Source organism: Tyto alba, unplaced genomic scaffold (genome assembly GCF_018691265.1).
Source record: "Tyto alba isolate M040663 unplaced genomic scaffold, T.alba_DEE_v4.0 Super-Scaffold_7, whole genome shotgun sequence".
In the NCBI taxonomy this organism is placed as follows: Eukaryota; Metazoa; Chordata; class Aves; order Strigiformes; family Tytonidae; genus Tyto; species Tyto alba.
In genome coordinates, this window is record NW_024881328.1 from 21,267,173 (window position 1) to 21,289,996 (window position 22,824).

The 22,824-nt window shown below is 34.2% G+C and overlaps 1 protein-coding gene across 5 annotated transcripts in view; it reads left to right on the forward strand.

Annotated features, from left to right (window-relative positions):
• LOC104356915 (sodium channel protein type 2 subunit alpha) overlaps positions 1–22,824 on the forward strand; it is a 79,138-nt gene that overhangs the window by 51,061 nt on the left and 5,253 nt on the right. For all 5 annotated transcript variants that reach the window (XM_033007863.2, XM_033007865.2, XM_033007861.2 and 2 more), the window contains exons 18-25: positions 10,194–10,314; positions 10,684–10,838; positions 11,828–12,001; positions 14,146–14,268; positions 18,916–19,197; positions 19,742–19,795; positions 20,859–20,996; positions 22,090–22,194. In XM_033007863.2, the coding sequence (XP_032863754.2) occupies positions 10,194–10,314; positions 10,684–10,838; positions 11,828–12,001; positions 14,146–14,268; positions 18,916–19,197; positions 19,742–19,795; positions 20,859–20,996; positions 22,090–22,194 (1,152 nt within the window). The remainder of the gene's footprint in view (positions 1–10,193; positions 10,315–10,683; positions 10,839–11,827; positions 12,002–14,145; positions 14,269–18,915; positions 19,198–19,741; positions 19,796–20,858; positions 20,997–22,089; positions 22,195–22,824) is intronic.

A 22,824-nucleotide genomic window follows, 5' to 3' on the forward strand; every position in this document is an offset into this window, starting at 1 on the left:
ATTAACAACAAGAAAATGAACTGATTTAATAGCCCTGGATACCAAAAGTCTTACAAAATATGTGGGAGTTGTGCAAGTTTCTCCATGCTTATTTCATCACTGCAGTTTGTCTACTCTTTTGTCTGCTTTCTGGAGTGCCTCCTGTCAAATTAATAGTTCATTCTGATGATTTTAAACTTTCTGATATAGTCAAAATACATCTATAAATATCATAAGTACATTTGAATACTGGACCAGCATCACTAAACAATTTCATATAAGTCACTAATAATCCATCTGATAGTAGCAGAACCACTGAAGAAGTGGAGTAATGACCTTACGGTAAAAAAGTTATGAAGCTTTATATCTCAGTATAAGATCCTTTCATATGGCTACCCATTGTCATTTTCAAAGTTTTAAGATATTTGAATCTGTTACCTACTGTGACCATAATAAAACATACCTCTTTCTGGCACAGTGTGGTGCTGAACGGACAAAATCCGAGCTAGCACTTAGTGAGTTCCAAGGAATGCCAAAGCCATTATTATTGTGTCAAGCCCGTGCTCTGTCTGGCACAAATGTGCATGATGGAGGCACACCACCTCAAGTGGAATAAGTCTGTGCTGTGCTTAGTACTAATGCTAGTTCATTCAGCATTAGCATGGGTATTTTCGGACAGTACTGCATGCTATGGTGTAGCCATAAACTAACACAAAGGTTTTCGTAAGTGATTTCCTCGTGCTTGAATATGAAGGTATAAATATGTCTAAGATTCTAGTAAATCTTATCCCAAGATCCTTTTTTGTACAGACTGCATCATGCATTTAGTCATATTTTCTTGTTTCTTATCAGAAAAGTCTTTACTGTTCTTTTAAAAATATTTATTTTTTGGAGATTGTTTGTATTAGTATTTATCTTACTCTTCAAAACCATGACTTGGGTGTAGAACAAAGCAGAAGTTGTTGTAGTTTAGCTTTTAATTGTTCTGTGTAGTGAGGACGGTGATTGTATGAAAGTTTCTTGGTCTGAATGTAAGATTTTAGTTGATTCTATTCTATCTTCGTAGATAAGGAATCTTCTTCAGGCACCTTTACACCACATAGGGCTAGTGCATTGTTCTGTCCTTTCATTGTTCTGCTGTTCCATTGTTCTTTTGTCCCATTGTTAACTGTTTTAAAATTTACTGCTGCAAAAGGTGCAGCAATTCTACTGCTAATCTGGTCAAAGTCCACATATCAGTGCGTTCATCCATAATGATTGAATATGACAGTAATGGCACAGACTATTTTTCTGTCTTTTTGTAAATCATGTCGTTTCTTGGTATAGGCCTAGTCCTTATGGGTTTGTTCTTTTTTTCCTGCTAATCGTGTTCAAGTCTATCTATCGCTTTCAGCTTTTTCTCTGCTTAGCAACTAGGGATAGCCAGAGGATGTACTGAAATTTTGGGAAAAAAGTGTCTGAAGTTAAAGTTCAGTACTAGAAAACAGAATATGTTGGATTTCTTAATCACAAAATATTTATTGCTATCTTGGTGGAGTAACCAATACCCATCTGTCATTCTGTATTTGTCTGTAAAATTAGTATAGTATTTTTATCAATTTCAAAGGTACTGTCAACCTAAACCTATCATTTTTCATAAAACATTCTAGATGCCCCTATTGGAAAGTGCGAAGAAGATAGTTTATTTTGCAGATATAGTGTAACTGGCAAGGATGCTTCAGATGATATTACTGTATGAATGACACTAAAAGAAAATCTTCTGACACAGATACATTCTGAGATGTTAACTGTGAAGTCCCAGTATGATCAGAAGTATGCACGCAAGAAAACTCCTCTCTTCACTTCTTATCTTGTGCTCCCACCCATATCAGATTATTTCTGATAATGTTAGTGATTCTGACACTACCACTACTCATGGTAGTAGTAAACCATGTTTTAAATTGTCCTATATACTTTTCCTGTGCTTGTTCTTTTTTGAAAGTTATGAAGTTATGTACATAGTAACTGAAGTTTTATCAAAATAGGTTATAGCTCTGATAATTTTTAATTGGCAACTTCCTTGAAAAAAAGTAATTTGGAAGTGTAATTGGATTCTACTAATTTAAGTACTATATGTCATTAAAATGACTGAGAAACAAGTAATTTAAAGATCTTCATTAGTGATTATTAATTAGCTGATGAAGTCTGTTTTTTAAAAATGTAATCACAGTATTGTTCTGTACTAGTGGAGTATTCTCCATTGCTTATGCTGAAGCTACAATTGTGAAATAAAAGATACAGAAAATAATTTGTGATTCACAAATTATTAGTGGTAGCCAAAAAGAATGTGACTTTTGGTAATGCCTAATGATTAAGGCATTCGTTTTGAGAACAAAATCTTTCCCTGCTACAAAATCTGTTTATAATTTAACAATCAATAGTCAGTGGCTAAAATGCAGAAACTGCCTTGAAATAGGGACAAAAACCTGAATTTCCCATATGAATTCCCTGATCACCAACATTCTCCTGCTTCTTTTTGTAGCTTGCTCGGTCCTTAACTATTTACTGCACAAGAGCATTATGTCAGTAAAAGAGATGGAGGATGTGCCTTATTCAAACCTATAGGCTGGTGGTTAGCAGGACTGAGTAGGATCGCAATGACAATGGCGCATCTATTTCTTCATTGTATAACAGGATGGGATGACTGCTGTCTGTCTTCACTAGCCAAATCTTTTCTTTTCCCAGTGGAAGGACCCCAACTGTGTTATTCTGCAAGGTGACAAAAATAGTGGTTTGAATTCATACAGGGAAAATTTTAATGTGGATTATCCCACATTTAAGACATGAGCTCCAGTCATTAAGCCTCTACCATAAAAGAAAGACTTTCTCCTCCAGGTACAATATTTAAAAGAAAACAGTGTCCTCATTGCAGTCTTGGAGGCAATGTCTTATAAATATGTGTGTTAATCATGCTTCAGAAACTGCAAACTGATCAGGTGATAAGACAAAGAAATGCATATTCTGTCAGGAATGAGCTAGTGCCAAGCAGTTTTGACTGGTCAAGCCTGATGTTCTTCTGAGCATAGTCAGGACCAAGATTTCTTGCTCTTCCAGAAGTTGAAGGTGAAAAATTGAAGGGAAATGCTTACAAATTTCAGGCACCTTAAAGAGAGTCAGTTGAACAAAGACACTGTGAACATATTTCTTAAATAAGTGCCTAAATGTCAAATAGATTTTATTCACAAAAGTGTATTTTTCAATCTTAATCCTAGTTCCTACTCTTAACTAGACAGTTCTTATCCACTGTGGTTTTTGATATAAAAACTGATGTCTTATTAGTCACAGGACCAACACTCTTGCCATAAAAATGATCCATAGCAAAATAAGGCATTTTTAAAATTAAAAAAGTGAGTACAAATGGCTTTTTGTTCAAGGCTTCCTCTTTTTTTGTCATACCATAATGTGCCTTGCATTTCTGTCCTCTCATGTTTTTCCATTTATATGATTCTGCTGTTGCTAGGTGTTGATCTGCCAGTCACCTCATTGCTTATAACACAAATTAGAAGAATTGAAGACAGAAGTTGCCACCAATCCACGTTCCGTTAGTGGTATCCCAAATGAAAAGGCAGTTTAGGCATTCATGTACTGTGAGAACTCTGCCCAGGATAGCCTGATGCTACAGTGTGTGTCTGTGTGCTTTTGCTTTCTCTGTGTATACACATACATACACATATTCACTGTGGTATAGGGCAATAAGCTGGATTTCTACAAAGTAATTATCATTTATTAGCAAGTTTCAATTAGCTCTATTAATGGTTGGTGAATTCTTTATTATAATATACGTATTTTGATGGAAATGTTAACTAGATTATGCCTTTCTATAAACAATACATACAATATTGTACATGCTTGTAGGTGTGAATATACAAGGAACTTTCTAGAAAATTGCCTGAAGCCTAAAATAGAATTATGACAATGTTGTGTTCATAAGAATGGTAGTGGGGGAATACAATACAATAAGGGAATTCAAGAAAAACTCCTAAACAAAACATGGAAATATTAACAGATATGAGGCCACTGTGCTGAGTCTGTTGTCCTGTACGTAAAGGTCCGTGGACCTGAGCTGCATTACTGCCATCCAGTGTAGAAACTATAAAAATAATTTTTTATTTTTAGGTGTTCAAGTACTACAGGGATGGTTTATATAGAAAATTTTGTAGTGCATGTATAGCTGTGTAATAATTAGATTTTTATGCTAAGTATAATTTCTAGGCTAGTAATTACACCACGATATACCAAGTTACAAGATATTTTTAAATGCCTTGAAAAATACGGGATGTCCTAATGCTGTTGCAGACACCTTAATAATGTATATTTTAATTTAAGCAGTATTCAGCGCAAAAAAACCAGAGGTGCTGTGTCCTGAACTTCATTTCCTACCATTCTTACTTCTCACAGGAGTAGAACCAAGCTGGATCAGTCAAGCGGGCAGCTCTGGTGCCTTTTAGCGAGGCAGAGCATCGTGTCACCAATTTTACACAGGTTACCTAAGCAAATTATACATCTATACGTATATACTATATAATCACTTTCTAACGGATATTGACTGGCCTGCATGCTCTTCAGCTATGATCCTGTCCCATTCATTGCAATAAAGTAGAAACATGCACAGCTGCTCTCTGCTGAGTCACGGGACTCACATCACAGCATGGTCAGGCGAGATCGGCAGCCCCAATATTTCTGTGGTTCAGATGCTATACTTTCCGTGATATTTTAATAGTATTCTGCAGTGCATGCTATGTACCTTTCCCAGTCTTGATGGTAAAGTTTTCGAGATTCTATTTTTGAGGGGTTTTCTTTCCTACTGAAGGAAGACAGAATATATAACACATAAGCTGTGTTTCTCATCAAAAGCATACATAAATCCATTTGTAAATTGTGTTGATAATGAGAAGCTGCTACCTGTTTTGGAAAACTTTCATACTATTGTATTTTAGCTTATAATGGAGGTAACCTGCAAACTCATGATAGTCACATTTTTATTTTTCACATTTTTTTTCTTAGAAATGCTCTTCTTCAGTACTTATGTAATCATTTAGTTATTTTGGAGATTAATATGCAGTACTTGAGGCATCATTAAGCATGAAATTCATTTAATTTCCACAGTCAAAGCATGCGATCATAACTTGGTTTAAAAAGCTCATACAAAACTGGTATTTGGCTGGTCAAACATTCAGAGATCAGTTCTGCTCTTACTTACACCCACACTTACAAGTGTAGAGGTGTAAAGAGAAAACTGATAGCAAGATCTGGCCCAATTCAGTCTTACCATAGCTCTTAAATTTATGCTTACAAATTCACTACCTCTCCAAACATGTAAAATTGTCTTCCTTGAGAAACGTAAACTTATTCTCATCTTACTGGTAATATATAAAGTTCAGCAGTCTAGTAAATAAGCTCCTGATTTTGGACCAAAAGGTCCACAGTCTCAGTATGATTTACATCTTGCCTATTAAACAAAGCCATAATATTTACATCACCATAGTTACATGATGCTGCTTTCAGTTTGGTAAATCAGTGGAGTTAAAATACACTTATTGCATAGCTTTTTGTCTTATATTTTGAAAGGAATACTTTATCTGATACATCATATTTTGATTTAAAAATAATCATTATTCAAAATCCTTTGATACTCTGAAGAATTTAGGCTTTGGATTGTTTGCGAATTGGTCACATCATATTGGCATATTGTGATTCATAGTGGACGATATTAAATTTTTAATATTAGAGTTAATTGGAGTTCACTTGTTTAATCTTTACAAACAGCAGTTCCCTTGCTCTGTTTCAGAAATATCCTTTCACTATTGCTTGTGTGAATTAAAGAGCCTTTTTAAGTACCTTCCAGTGGGAGAGCTTTTGCAAATATTTCCACTGCTACTTACAATGCTTTTGCTTTCATCCAACATTCTTGCAAATATTCTAATTTATGAAATGGTCATAAATAAGTAGATCAAAGGAATTATGAATAGCAATAAAGTGCAGTGTGGACTATAATTTAGGGATCCTGTTTTTCTGCAGTATTTGCAAACAATAATCATCAGTGAATTGTTTTGCTTTTATCTACAATGTTGTGGGTTTTTTAACTGATAGAGTTATTATACCTGACTGTAAAAGCACTAGAAAGAGTGACATCCAGAGTCCACTTAATTGTACCAGTGGAACTACAATGATATTTACCACTTGGTCAATTTTATAGGTGATATAGCTGTACTGAAAAAGACTGGATAAGTTTGGATATAATGTTGCCATGTATATCACAGAACATCTCATTTTCATACTGACATCCACACAGCACTGAGAAAATAAAAACAATATAATTTCCATTATTTAACATCTTCACATGTATTTGGGAGGAAGGAAATTAAAAGCAAAACCAAAATGTTGGTTTCTCTTGGTACCATCTTACTGCTTATGTCTGCTCTGCTCTTTGCTCCTTCAGTACCTTAAATTATGATTTCAACAGCTATTTGTGGCATCCTGACCATTCATGAAATTTCAGGCTTTGTTAAAAATGTTAAACTAAGAGCTGTTCAGCTACTCTCAGATAATCACCTTTGAAATAAAGAAAGAAATGTTAGAATCTCAAAGTGGCCTGGCTGTAAGTGAAACAGAATCGTATGAGTGTATGAGATGCTGTCAAGGTTCAGACAGTAATTATATCAAAAACTTCCTGACGTAGTCTTGGCTGCTGCTTTTTGCAATGCTGCTATGATAGGCAAGCTGCTTTCCACTTACAGTTTCTACCTTGAAAGCTACCTTGAAATACTGTACTGTATTGCTGACTAAAGCATGACTGGTAAGGCTGTTGGTAGATGTGATGTATAAAGATACTTTACCCTGATAAATCTCATATAATCCAGGTGAGTGAATATTTTTGAAACCTAGAACCATGATATAAAAAAGGCTTAAAAATTACTTACTGTTATATCAAAGATAATGTTTGGGTTTGATGATTATCTTGTTTCTACAGGTTCATTTTTAAAAAAAGCTGTATACATGTTAAGTATATAGCATTGCCTAAATCCAGTTTTTGTAATGTTGGTGAGCAGAGAAGACTTTATCAGGTACAAAGGTAGCTTTGAGATATGTAATGTGAGGAAGTGGGACATATGCTACATACCTAACATATCAGGGTCTGCAATTAGGGGTAGTCTAGCTATCCATCTGGATTCCATATGTGTGAACACCGGCAAGTCACAGTAAGTGGTAGAAAAGTCATCCTATGTATTAAAGCATATGAAAAAAACATAATCAGCAATAACACAGTCCATTCCTGGGTGATACTGTGTTGAATACATAGAAATCAGTACAAGATCCCTGGGTCGGTTGCTTGATACCAGAGCTGAAGTTTGCTGTGACATGTGTGATTGTTCCTGAAAAGTCTTCCTAGAATACTGAACTTAATGGATTTGGTAAAATCTCAGGATGATATATCATAAATCCTTCCTAGCTGTTTGTAATGCATGCCAGATTTTATAAATAATGGATAGAATGCCATATAATGAATTCAATGTTGCAAATAACAAACAAACAAAAGAAGTAATTATTTCTGATTAAATTTAAATTTTTTTCTTCCCCAAATGATACTGAATTATTACAGATTGATTTTATTGAATATTTTTTATAATATGATTCTTCATATACTGATCAGGTTGGGGCTAAGTTCAGGTATAATAGAACAGCATGCTAAAGAAATACTCTATTAAATCAACAACAGAAGAGTAACTGAATTCTCAGTGGGATAAGACATTTAATTGTTGTATTCCAATTATCAATTGCTGTTGATTCAATTTAGGATTTTTTTTATTTAGCTTAACTCCTGTGGTTATTATTACAGCTCTTTAAAAGAAGCATACCAGATTTTCAATGAGAAGAGACTTGAAAGATACAACTCACCATACATACTGACCCACATAAATAAAGATGGCTTTCTGATGTTCCTGATAATTGCCTGTTCTACTGATCATTTTCTACCTTTTCTATCTGATCTTTTTAATCTCTCCTTATAGTGGATATCTCTAATCTTATATCTTGAGTTAACTGTTAGTCATCATTTCAGTAATAGGAATTCATTACCCCTTCTTAACATTAACATGTGCTGATTAAACTGTGTAATATCTGAGTAACTGAACTCTTCATTTTCCTGTAAAAGAATGGACAGTAGGTCTTTCAAACTTATGGTTTAACCAGTTCATAATTTTGATTTGCTCTGCTACTACTACAGCATTCTGCTAGAAATGCTGTCCAGATCGGAATGATGCAAGCAACATTTTAAGAAAACTCTAAATAATACAGATAGTCACTTCTCAGTTTAAAAATTATTTACTGTATTGTATTGATAAATATTAATTTTTAACACCATATATAAATTTCTTCGGAATGTACTTTGCATTTATGGTATTTCTGGCCTTTCCTAAAACTGAAGATTGATTTCCACTGATGTTTAAATGCTGTGGTCCTTACTTGAGGACTACAGTATTTGTCCCATACTTTCCACTTTCTCCATTTTAGAGGCAGTATTCCACAATGACCAAACTGCCATGCATTATCTATAATTTGAGTATGTTGCAATGGGAAATTCATAAATAATAACCTGCAGAAAATTGCGCATCCATGTCTTTGTACATTGGACATAACCTCACAGATGCTAAAGCTCATTCACAAACATGAGACATGAGTATGTAAACTGGGATTTTCTTGGAAATCTAAAGGGTGTGCAGGTATCACTGAAATTATGTGCATAATACACCCTACAAGAAATGTTTCCAATCGTTCAGTCTTCCTCTAAAATGTGGGCTATAGTGTACCATGGTACATAAAAAACAAAGTTAAGCTTATGTCAAAATAACAACACGATATATTGCAGTGTGATTCGATAAAATCAGAGTGGGAGAGAAAGGAATTAAAATTTTTGTTTGAAGAACATACTTAATATTGTCTGAAATGTAAAATTCCATTAAAGTCTTATGTTACTTTCTGTATTCACATACTAATATTGTTTACATTACCTATACAAAAAACTATATAGAATTTGGAGCTTCTCAAACATCTTCTAAAGGAATAATGCCTCTAACTTAAGTTTTAAGTGTGAACAAAGATGTATCTTTAATGTTACCATGAACCATCTCTCTTTCTAGTATTGATTACCTATAACTGTGTTCTAAATCTGCTTACATCATTCCCTTTATAAAATTAGCTACTTATCAATGCAGCCATTTTACTGATGTTATACTCCACATAGTGATAACATTAGAAGAGTCATAGAATGCCATGATCAAACTGCTTTTACTTATTATAGTACTCATATATGTCTGTTGCCAACATAATGATGGTGTGAAAGAATAATTTTGAAGATTTGGATTATATTATCAGTATGGTTCATTGGTGCAGTATTGTTTTATGACAGTATTGTTTTAAAAGCATTTGTTCTCACTTTAGTCTTCCAAAAATATTTTTTTTTTTGGCTTTTATATTGATTGGACGTATATGTGTACTGTACCAAAGTAATAAGTAGTTTCAAAATGCACAATAAATTCAGAAAATGCATTGGCAAGTGAGAATGCAAAGTATCAGCTACTGCTCTTAAAGTATACATGCTGCTCTCTTGGAAATAAAGAGAATTAAACTATCCTATACAACTCATAACATGTGTTTTCATGTCAATGATAATGAAAAGTCTATATTAAAACTTTTTAGATTTTACAGACTTGATAGAATATCATTTACCTGAGACATGAAAATACATCTGTGCAGCTTGCTGTTGGTTTGGTCATGACGTTGGAAAATTATTTGAATTAACATATGCTATCTAAAATGCAGCCACATGATTGGATTAACTAAACAGTACAAAGTGTGGAAGGCACCCATTCCTATCTTACTGAAATTTCATTTCAGAATTCATGTGTGGCTCAGAAGAGTAGTCTAATAACTTCAGCAATTCCTTGGATGAAAATATCAAAATATTTTCAATAGGGAAAATGCACATGATGTAGTTTCTAATATTGTGACCTCACCTGTAGTAGAGCAATTTGGCATTATAGATTGTAGCTAAGAAATTATTTTAATGTCAGAGCACGAAATACATGCAAAATATTTTGGTATGCCTTTAAAACCTGAAATTCTATTCAAAATAAATAAAATTGAAAAAAAAAAATGATGTGGGGTTTCATTCACAGAAATTAAATGCATCCAGTTCATCAGAAGGCAGCACAGTTGATATCGGAGTACCTCCAGAAGGGGAACAGCCAGAAGCAGAACCCGAAGAATCTCTGGAGCCAGAGGCTTGTTTTACGGAAGGTAGGCAAAACAAAATATATGCAAGGTGATTAGGCTTAGCTGTGTTGATTTGGGCTGGATTCTATTTTTATTCAAAATCAAGAAGCAGCTTTGTGATTATAGTTGTATTTTCTGTTTGTATTAGTAACTCCTTCAGAGGTACTGCCATAGATGTACTGTTCTTGTGCTCACCCTCTCTCCTTGGAAGGCATTATAAGAGTTACAGAGCTTTGACTTCAAATATTGAGATAAAAATCCTCAAATAGGAGATATTTACTTACAAACATCTATTGCAGTTGCACTGGAATAAGCCAAATTACATCTGTTCATTGTGATTCCTAATAAATATTTACCTTATTCTGACATCTCAATATTTATTATCGCACTTAGGCTGTGTGCGGAGATTCAAATGCTGTCAAGTCAGTGTAGAAGATGGGAAAGGGAAAATCTGGTGGAATCTTAGGAAAACCTGCTATAAGATTGTTGAACACAACTGGTTTGAGACCTTCATTGTCTTCATGATTCTCCTCAGCAGTGGTGCTCTGGTAAATTCAATGTGGAACTATTGTGTCTATTTTAAGCAGCAGGAGTTTAGAATTACAGTTAATTATACAGCTGCAGGTAACATATAAGAATTTAATATCAAATTCATAAATATTCTGATGTCAACATATATCAACAAGTATTTGGCATGTATTGTAGGATAAGAGTTTGCTCAGAGGCTACAAAACAAATTGTTTGGCAAGTTTGAAATATAGTGTTAATAGAAATAAGAAATTAGCTATATCAGACTGGTATTCACATGTCTTCATATTGATGATAATAGGTTTTTTGTCTTATGTACATTTAAAATAAACCACAGCTGAGATAGGAACTGATCAACAGCAACTTGAATTGTCAAACTGTGATGTAAGATGCCAGCATTATTCCCTCAGATATTTTACCAGATTCATGTTAAATTGGGTGTGCTGAGTAAGTACTGAGGTAATTAGTTCCTCATAGCAGGAGCAAAATATAGTGTACTTGCTACACTTGGGTCCATGCATATTGATCCACTGTCAACATAGATATTTTCTTTCGAAAAGAGAATTACTAATCTCTGTTCAGGTTTGCTCTGTGGGTTAATGTGTATAGCTTGGTCTTAATTATTAGTTCCTCAAAAGTTCAGTATCACAGAGTCATTTTTAAATCCTTCATATAATTTTTATATAGAATTGTAGCTACCACAAAGGAAATCCTTATGTCAATAAGCCATCGCTATCCATGGAAATGAATTAAAATGAGATTTAGAGAACAGTATTACAGAAGGTTTTGTGGATCACTGTTCAGCTCAGCTGAAAGCTGAATATTGTGTTTGGACCCAGCTTTATGAAAAGACTACAGTATGGAGTGAAAGCAAAAGTTGTACTTGAGGGAAGGATATATGCATTATCATCACATATATCTTTCCAATGCAAATTCTTTCTTGGCTACTATATACCACACTGCAAATTGTGAATACATTTAATTATATCTTCAAAAATCTTTTTCACAGGCATTTGAAGATATATACATAGAGCAACGTAAAACTATCAAGACCATGCTGGAATATGCTGACAAAGTTTTTACTTATATCTTCATTCTGGAAATGCTTTTAAAATGGGTGGCTTATGGCTTTCAAACCTATTTCACTAATGCATGGTGCTGGCTGGACTTCCTGATCGTTGATGTATGTATTCTTTTTCATGTCCTGTACAACAGGCTCTAAAAATCAGAATATTATGTTTTCAGGATAAGCTTTCTGTTCTATTCAATGGAAACTCTATTTTAAAACTGCTGCTGTGGTATGGTTTATAATGCTGTTCAGAAAAGAAAAAATACTTAGATATACTTATTACTCTAGATATGTTTTGTTGATATTCTCTAGTTTTATGAAGCTGTAATGCCTTATTGTCATTATGCCTTTTACTATTTTTTTTTTGTGGTGTGGAAAGGATGCTGGGATGCTGTTCATCCTCCTCAGCTTTTGCTCTATATGGAATTTAAATATTTCAAAGTAATTACTTTAAAGGTTTCTAACATTCTAATTAATTACTGTAAGTGTCCTGTCACTTACTCTGTGTAATATGAAATGAAAATACTGCTAGGAACTCTCAGTTCCATTGTATTGTTCAATACTCTTGCACTTTTCACCTCATCACGTGTGTGACCTTAAAGAGACACTTGGAGAACTGTAGATGAGCTCCCTTAGAATGGGTTCTCAAATGATTTTCAAAAGGCTGCACCACCAAGGAGTAGATACACATTGTCTGAAGGAGACCTAGTGAGAAGTGCATTGTAATTTCAAGTCTACATGCTCAACAATGCATGTACGGTACTGGGTGGCATAAATAGAAGTCTGCAGATCTTCAACCATAGAGCAGACATTTATTTCCCTTACGTTCCCAATAGCCTGACTACATCTGTCTGTGCTAATAGGGCATCTCTCAGTTCCACATATGTAGTTCCCATGGAATGCAAGGTAAGAATGCGTCTTGAATCACTTGTTTGCTTATTCTGAAAAGCAGCAGAATTCTGTAGATATTGCTTTTTATCTCCCTTAAACTACAGTTATATGATAGACTATGAAGTCTTTACTATACAGAGCTTGGAAAACATTGTAACTTTTAAATCCATACCAGCATTGCAGCTCCTGTGGTAAAGCATGACTACACACACTTAGTATTCTGTGGTTGAGTCTATACCCTTGTAAAACTGTTTGCCTCAATCATCAGATGTGTAAATTACCATGACCAGCAGAGCTTTACAGAGGCACAGTGGACAATACTTTACACTATCATTATATGTTCACGTACTTATCAACAAATATTTAATTCTTATTCAATAATCTGTGGTTTAGTTACTTCTGTGAACTTTATAAATAATATTGTTAGTTCTTCATGGCAAACCTGCCCTGGTGCATTTTTTTTTCATGGAAAATAATGAATCTCTGAAGCATTTTTAAAAATCTTTATTCAGACGATTGAGATAATGAAGTGAAAAGATTAATCTGGAAATGAAAGCAGGAAGAGAGAGTAGGAAGGATGGAAAGAAAGGGCATTAAATGGACAGAAATATAAGATGTTTTGTTTTGTTTTTCACTAGGGCCACTCCTTCCTAATGGTTTACTATAAATACATTTCTAAGGATTATTGATGAAAGATAATTGTATTATTTATTTTACAGCTATTCTAGTTTATTTACTCATCTGCCTGCAGACCAGACCAGCGTTATGCAAGCCAGAATTGATGAAGTGGTTAAAGGAGTCACAGGGAATGTAATGAAGTGTGGATATGCCTAACAATGAAGCTTCTACTATTGTCTAACAAACAGTCTTGATTAGTCTGGTTAAATCTGAGCAGCACTGGTAGCTATGGCTGTTGAATAAGATTTTCTGGACACTAGAAAGTTACATTTGACCAAAGGCCAGGTCTGGATGTGGTTTTTGAGAGCTTTAACATTCTCCTCAAGTTCTGAAGATATCATGGGAAGTCCTGACCTAAACTGACCATTCAAATTCACCCAACCTTTGGGAGTTTTCTTTTTGCATGTGACTACATTTTTCTTTAAATACCACCAAATGTTGACTAGCTTATGTGAATTTAGAAAGCATTTTTATACCATTCTACCAACGCAGTTTCATCAACAGGTACCTAGAATACTTTTATTCTATTTTGTCTGACTTGAAAGATCTTTCTGCATTATAGAGGGATTCCTGGAGAAAGAGGTCCAGCCTTGAATCTTGAGAAGTTCAGGGCACACATCATTCCCACCATATGTATCAAAAGGATATACAAGTTGAATGAGCAATATTGCCTTTCTGTTTTTGTGTAGGTCTCTTTGGTTAGCTTAACAGCTAATGCCTTGGGCTACTCAGAACTTGGTGCGATTAAATCCCTTAGGACACTAAGAGCTTTGAGACCTCTAAGAGCCTTGTCGCGATTTGAAGGGATGAGGGTAAGACAAAATGAAAGAATCTGAAATAATGCATGCATACACAGAAGCAATGCATGCAGAATAATCAACGACAAATCCATGCAGAAATGCCACACTATCATCCTATATATTTTACATTTATCACTAACATATAAGCAAAAGGCTTCATCTGCTTATATGAATTCATGTGTTATTGCACACATTGTTACACTTAGGTTCCTTGGCCTTTCACCCTATTTCATCTTTTCCTGGAGGGCCCAAGGTTTTATCAACTGCATGGATCTATGCAACGTTACTACAAAACTGAATTTACAGAAGAGTTCTAAAAAACAATACTTCCTCATAAAAGTGTGTGCACATGTACACACATATATATTTCATGCAAGTATAGAATATCATGTGTACTCTATCAAATACCTTTTAACCTACTATCCTGTAAATATTAATTTGGAATTTCTGTTACAATTTCAAAGTTTTGTAATTAATTCCTATGTTAATAAGTAAATTGGCAGTGTTCACATACTTTCAGATTAGAACTACTGCATTCTATTAAAGACAATTGTTCTAGTATATCAAAGATGGATCTGGTTTTATGATTTCTGGCCTAAACTGGTTGCCTACTGCTTTTCATATTGATTTTAAAATGTTGATTATAATCTATAGAGCACTAAGCAGCCTGAAAACATATCAGAAGACTTTCACTGACAGAGTTGGGTATACTTGAGATGTTATTGTCCCCAGCTGTTTGCTATCACCATATCAGTTACCACAGCTGAGACCCTCAACTGCCCAACTCTGGTCTCTCAGTCTAGTCCAGTGCAAAGTCAAATTGATTAGTTTAGATCACTTCTTTAGTACGCTGAAACAGACAAAGACCTTATGTATTTTGCTATGACATGAAAGCTCTAAATGTTTCTTTTAAGGGCAGTAGTCAACAACTGGAAGTGGTAGATATTTCTAGCTCCAGCCACAAGATGTCTGATTTACACCTTCAGGGTCCATCTGTCTGCCTTAGACACACTGCCATAGATGTAATCAGCTGATGGATCTGAGTTCAAACCCTATTTCTGTAATTAAAAAGGGTTCTTCTGTGAGCTCCTTACCACAGTCATTGATCTTTGGCACCCCAGGTTATAAACTGATTAGCAATTTTAAAAGTCTACTACAAATTGGTGAGCTCCTGAAGAAAACATGATTCTCTATGTGTGAGGAAAGTAAAAGACTTCAACCAAACATGGAAGCAGGCTTTGATTAAAGGTTATACATTCAAATAGAAAATACCACTTCCTTGCCTGCAATAAATTTCTGGAAGTTTTCTGAAGCAAATTTGAAAATTTGAGATGTTTATATCAGATCTAAACCTTAATAGTATCTTGCTAAAAAACACATTAGCTGTTGTTTTTTCATGAGAATGATTAGCAAAATAACTGAATACAAAATATTACAAATTTTATATGCATAGTAAATTGCTTAAGTGGCAATTTAGTGTGGTAAGGAAAAAACAATCACTTTGTCATGAAGGTTTATGGGTAATTCTCAATCCCATAAATACCATGTTGGTGTAAACTTTACCTACTGATTTGATCTTGATCTGTTAACTGTATCTCTTTGTAAAATACCCAGATAAGGAGGAGATTTATGATGTTAGCAAAAGCTATAATAAAAATTAGTGGATGAAGTTAGATAACTTCAAACTAGAAATGTGATCTATATTCTTATTAGTTAGGCAATTAACCATTGAAATTTTCCTACGGATATAATGAATTTTACCTCATTTAAAGTAATTCATTTCAGGATTAATGTCTTTAAAGATACAGTAGCTCAAGTTGGTGAAGAAATTATTATGGAGAGGTTTTAAGGTCTGATACATGGAAATTCAAGATGTCTGTTTATAACATACTAATTTAATTGGTATTTAACATCTGTTAACTGAAAATATGACAATATAGTATGGTGCACATATTTGCATGGGCACCTAAAATTACTTCCAGTGAACATTATTCTTCCTATATACAAGCAAGAAATTCCATTCTACATATCTAGCATTTTTAATCCACCGTACTATTCTCTAGAATCAGGACTTGTGCCTGCCCAAACTAATAATTGATGCAAAACATTGCCCCTGTGGAAAACATGATGTTTTCCCTGCATCTTCCCACCCCTGCTACTTCTAGGGGAAATACCCTTTAAGTTTCACTTGGGACTTTGTGAAAGTAGCCTGTGGGAGTATAATTAATCTGTCTATGCTCTGTCCCAAGCAGTATCACTCACTGCTGTATGGTGCTGGGTACACACTACCTTTTTTTTAACCAGTAAACAGTGCTTTTAGTGTCTTTCTGATCCTTTCCCTACTTTCACTGGCTGTCAGGCCTTGCCCTCTTTTCTCACACCCTCTGCTACCAATGGAAGTCAGGAGGTGTCTGGGTCAGTGGTCTCAGTGATGCTCAACAGTATGTTCTGAGTGTCTTCAGATGATTCATATTACAAGCTGGTCCTGCTATAGCTTCAGAACTCAGACTAAAACCAGAGAAAGTAGGTTAATTATAGAAATCCAGCAATTAAAGAAAGAAAAATATGACTGGGCCTGCAACTGTAGCAGAAAGAGGAACAGAATTCTCAGGTGTAATGAGATTGAAAGCTCAAGGACAAATATTTTCACTTAATTAACTATCCATTTATATCTCAGTAATTATCCTTTTGGATGATATTATTAAATTTAAGAAATCTACTTATATTTTTAAGTAGAAGAATTGAGATAACTTTAAATAAAAATATTAAGAAATATATATTTGGAAAATATTCCCAAATTGGGAAAAAAATATGTCATCATTTATTATTCCAGTCAAACTTCCCACTAAAATCAGTGAGTTCATAGATTTCCAATTTAAACTTATTCAACATTATTATTAAATTATTCATCTATTTAGGTCAAACTAGTCCACATGGCCTTCCACAGTCATGTCATTGACAAAGCTGTGAGTACAGGTTTGTCAACATAAGACAGCATGGTTGAAATAGTCAGTAGAGATTTATTCTTTAGTCAGGGAACCCTCTTTGCCCAGATGATGAGTGATAAAATGCTATATTATTTTTCCTTATTGATTTATAATACAAATATCTAGGGAGAGTTTTAGTATGAGTAAAAAACTATTTTGATTTTTTTTCATTATAGAAAAACTAAACACTTATCACAACATGTGATTAGAAATAAACACTTATTACAACATGTGATTTAAAATTTGTGGAAAAAAAAAAAAAAGCACATAGAAGCATTCTATGCTTCTATAGAGTCATAGAGTAATCTACATTGGAAGGAACCTCATTTGGTCCAGCTCCTAAATTTAACATAACAACAATTTCATTTAAGTCCTATAGAATCTCAAATATTGTCCAATGTATCACCCCAAAGAGGTATTGTTTTGTCAGGAATGAAGCTCTGAAATAAAAACAAGTTTTCTCCTTTCCTTCAGCCTGTCTACTATATGGTATGCATGGTGGTGGTTCATCACCTACTCCAACATTCAGAGGTTTTATATTTTGTAAAATGGCAAGGAGTGAAAGGTGATCTACCTAGATGACTAATTTTACAAGTAATTGATTCTATGGAACTCATGAATTGTAGATACAAATGTGATGCCAAAATATTTTACAGGCTTAAGCCACATATTTGTATTTCAAATAGAAACAAATAGCATAGTACCTACATCATATAAACCAAATTAATTATAAATAATCTCATCTATGTAATATCTAATGTCCTGCATTTTTAAGACAAAATCTTCTTTACGTTCTAAGGATATGATTCAGTTGTTCTGGCAAAATTGGCAGTGGTGCTCCATGGCTGTTAAATTTTATATTGTTAGACTGACTTACAAACAGATTTACAATAGGAGTTAACTAATTTAGTAGTTCATCAATTCCATCATTAATCATTCTCATGCATATTGGACCTACTTTCTCCCTAATTTTATTTTCTTTACTATTTAATTTTATTCTGACATGTTTTTAATCATTGTTCATCATCATACATGAACTAATTTTCATATGTTACTTTCCTGAAGCCTAATCTTCCCCAAAATTCATTGAGAATTAAATCAAGTCTCTTCCTTCTTCAAGTCTTATCTACCACACGCCTGAACACTACCAGCTTTTCTGTGTTCAGATACTCAGATGGTTTTCTGGTTTGAACATGTCTGCTTTTCTAGTTTTATATATAACCATCCAAATGAACATGCATACATCCCTGATTTTTTTTTTATTTAAAAGGAGTCTTAAAATTACTTTCAACTTAAACATTGCTCAGTAATACTGATTTGGATTGTTTATCCAGCAAACATGTAAAAGAAAGAAGATTGTTGTCTTTGATGAAATCAGTCATTAGAAATATTATGGATATGATTTTGCAAACATACATTAAGATTTCTAAAAAGAATTAATAAATACTGATTTTTTTTATGTTTTTTTTTCTTTTTTAGTTCATTTTGCCTGTTTGTTTTTATTTTTCCCATTCTTTAAAGCTACAATTTGCTACTGTTTGTATTTTTTTCATTCTAAAACACAGATAATAGAATTAAAATAGAGTGTTACATTTAAGAAAGGCTGATGAAGCATTTGTAAGATACTGATGTCTGTGTTCTTACGTTGTCTTTGGTTTCATTTGTACTCTAGGTGGTTGTGAATGCCCTCTTAGGAGCAATTCCATCCATTATGAATGTGCTTCTTGTTTGCCTTATATTCTGGCTGATCTTCAGTATCATGGGAGTAAATCTATTTGCTGGAAAATTTTACTACTGTGTTAACACTACAACTGATGAGAGATTTGATATCAGCCAAATCAACAACTATAGTCAGTGTGAGGAGCTCATAAAAAACAATGAAACTGCCCGATGGAAGAATGTGAAGGTTAACTTCGATAATGTAGGCCTTGGTTATCTTTCTCTGCTTCAAGTGGTAAGTCACCAGTCCTTAATTTCTATTTCTCTATATATATCTGTATTGTTTACTAGTAACAGTATAAAGGAATTTTTCATTGCTTATTTCATTTAGAAATCTTGTCTCTCACTTCTTGGTTTGGAATTATAAAAAGTTGGGTAAGTCCAAGACTACAGAAAGAATACAAAGCTTAGAGGCTATGCTGACTAAGAGAAAAAAAATAAGTAATTCAAACCTAATTCACCTTGGCTGCATTGGATCTGTATCAAGTACACCTACTTTGCTCATACACAGAAAATATTTTTTATTTCAGATATTACTCATAACTGATAAAAGTTCTTAATAGATGCTGTGCCCTCTAGAGTCAGATATTAGAATTTGCTTGTAATTCTTGTGTATGAATAAAGCATACAATAGAAGGCAAGAGACACCTATTAACATTGCACTTTGCTGGTGTTTATGATGAGTGCTAAAGACACTTAGTTTTCAGCTCTTAAACAATGTTTCTGACAAGCCATTTTCCAGGAAAAACATAAGGTAAACATCACTGTTCTTTTTATAGGCGACATTTAAAGGATGGATGGATATCATGTATGCAGCTGTGGATTCTCGTAATGTAAGTATAGTCCCTTGACTCCATTTGTTTTGACTGTATGAGCTCCAAGATTTAAGAATGTAATTTAAACATCTTTCAGAAATAACAGTAAAAATGAAAAAAACAATGAGTTATTATAATTTTGTAGTTAAAGAGCATGGAAATCTTAGGAAAAATACAGGAAAGAAAGAAAGCAAAGGAGCAGTCCCAAAGAATTCCATGTTGTCTGTGGTGCAGTTGGACCAAAATTCCTCAATTCCACAGCAGACTTTATTGCCATAAAATGCCTTTTCCTCCTCTCATATGCATTGAGGCATTACTTACATTTGGAAACAGGCACAGATACACATCTTAGAGATTGTAACACTGCTCTGTCTTTAAAGTTGAGACATTCACTGTGCTCTACAAGCTGCCTGACTCCTTTCTTCAGGACACAGTTCCTATTCGTAACTCGGCCTGTGCATTTTCTTATCCTTTTGCTTTTCCCTTGCTCCCTTGGTGCAAGTTGTCCTCTAGTTCTAAGTAGGCAAGTGAATAAACTATATCAGTAAAGCTCCAGCATTTTTGGTAAACTATTCTCACAGCAGGATGCCTGTAGTAAATGTGCATAGCTGTACCAGGAAAATATTCTTACTCTAAACATGGCTTGGATGTCCCTCTTCCATAATCCAGGGCAGTTTCCTAAATTCCTATAGCAGTGAAACCTCCACAAGGCCACATCAGGGGCCTCCCACAAGATATGCAGAAAAGTTTGCAGCTTTACTAGCTGGTGTTTCTGCTTGTCTATAGACTCAGACAGCTGGTACTATACTAGTTTAAACCAATTGTGTCTTCAGTATTTATTATACACTCATATAGGACAGTTACAGTTTTTAAAATGAAATATCAAGTTTGATAGCAAGTTCTTTGTCAAGTTCTTTGTCAAGAATGAAACTACATAGATTGAACATCAGTGGGATGGATATGTGGGAACTTGACCATAAGAAGCAAAGATCAGAGTGACAGAGCCCTAAATTATATCCAGCAGATATTTGATCCTGTGCTCACTGTTGAGCTGAGGCTTAGTTTCTATGTGTTTTTGTAGGTTTTGGATCAGCCCAAGTATGAAGATAACCTGTACATGTATCTTTACTTTGTCATCTTTATCATCTTTGGATCATTCTTTACCTTGAACCTTTTCATTGGTGTCATCATAGACAATTTCAACCAGCAGAAAAAGAAGATAAGTACCTCATCATTATTCTGAAAAGAAAGCTAAAAATGCTTATTTTTGGTCCACACACAATAAATTTATTCATTAAATATTATTTTTTCATTTTATAATAAATTATTATGTGCTCTGCATATTAAATACATTAAATTATTAAAGCTTACAATTTCTCCTGATAAGGGTTTGATGGACAAGTGACAACATATGTCTGTCCATGGTTAGTGAAATACCCAATGTCATCTTTGTAAAGATGTATATTTGGGTCTGGAATCTATAATAGACTCATAAAAATGCCACTGAAATAGCTAAATGTAGCTGTAAAAACACTTAGCTGTACCACTTTCATGTCCTAGAGCTCAGCAGTGTAGATTCCTGAACTCTAATAATAAACACTGTATTATCTTTATTTGTACTCTAGTCTTCTTATTTTGTCAACACTTTCTCAAAAGATATCAGTGGTTCAGCTGCAGAACTTAACTAAAGTATCTGGTTACACAAAGTGTTATTGGAGTGATGGAAGTTCTGTTGTGTCCATCTACTGAAATGGGTTGAGGTGGAGAGAAATATGCTTTTTTTCTTACTTGTCCTACATAGTAGTTCCAGGATCTCCTGCTTCAAGTCCTGCCCAGTGGAGGGAGAAGAAGTTGTGAAATATGACCGTCTGGATACTTTTAATTCTCCTTTGATATCATAGATATCAGTTCTGAAATTCTGCCAAATTTACTCTAGAGGAGAAACAAGACAGGAGGATTGGAATATATTAGTTTGTTCTCTGTAACAACTGATGGAATTTAGTAGAACAAAGAAAAAGCACCTCTCCTTCCTTCATACCTTCCCTCTCCCCAATGAAAAGCAGAGGTCTACCACAAACAATGCAAGTTCAAGAGCCTCTCAAAAAAAATCCTAAACATTAGGAATGGAATATGTAAAGCAATTCTGTTACCAAAGTACTAATAATTATGATAAAAGGGGATTTATATGTCTATCCTAACTTTTCCCACAGATCAGAATGTGAAGAAAAGTGATTATTACCATTCAGTATCTTTGTTTATAAGTAATCAATAGAGATATGTGATTGTAACCAGTTTTTGTCTCTTTGGTTTACTTTGGAGGTCAAGACATTTTTATGACGGAAGAACAGAAGAAATACTACAATGCAATGAAAAAACTGGGTTCAAAGAAACCACAAAAGCCTATACCTCGACCAGCAGTAAGAATAAAAATATTTTCAGTTATTTTTACATTTATTTAAAAATGGGATTATTTCAATTATGCCTTAGGCTGAATAAAGTTGTAAGCTAGAAAAACAAGTGGTATAAGAAAAGCCTTACTAATCTGAAATGCATTTTCTTCTCTTTTGTAGTCTGAATATGGAGGACTCTTCCCTTTCCTTTTTATCCCCTCATTTTCTCTCTGCTAATGTCAATGACATTTTATGTGGTATTTTTTAAAAACACTGGTTTGACTAGAACAATTGAATGTGGCAGTAAATTTGTCAGAATATGTGAAAGCCTTAGGGCACAGACTTTTTCAGTCATTGAAGAAGACTCTGAAACTGCTGTATGGGGGCAAATTACCGTATCATTGTCTGAAGAAAAGTGCTTTCGCCCCTCACATTCCTGTTGCACAATCCATACAATGATTTGCCCTCCTGAGCAAGGCTACCCTAGCACTACAGAGTGGGGGTTTGGCTGGGGCAGAGAGTGATTCCAGCTCTGCAGTTCTACTTTGGATTGTGGAACCTGTTCAGTGGCCAGTCCAGCCATCAGAAAATTTTCTATAGCTGAAAAATGGAAGACGGTGTTTTAAAAGTTATTTGAGTGGCATGAAGAACACTGAA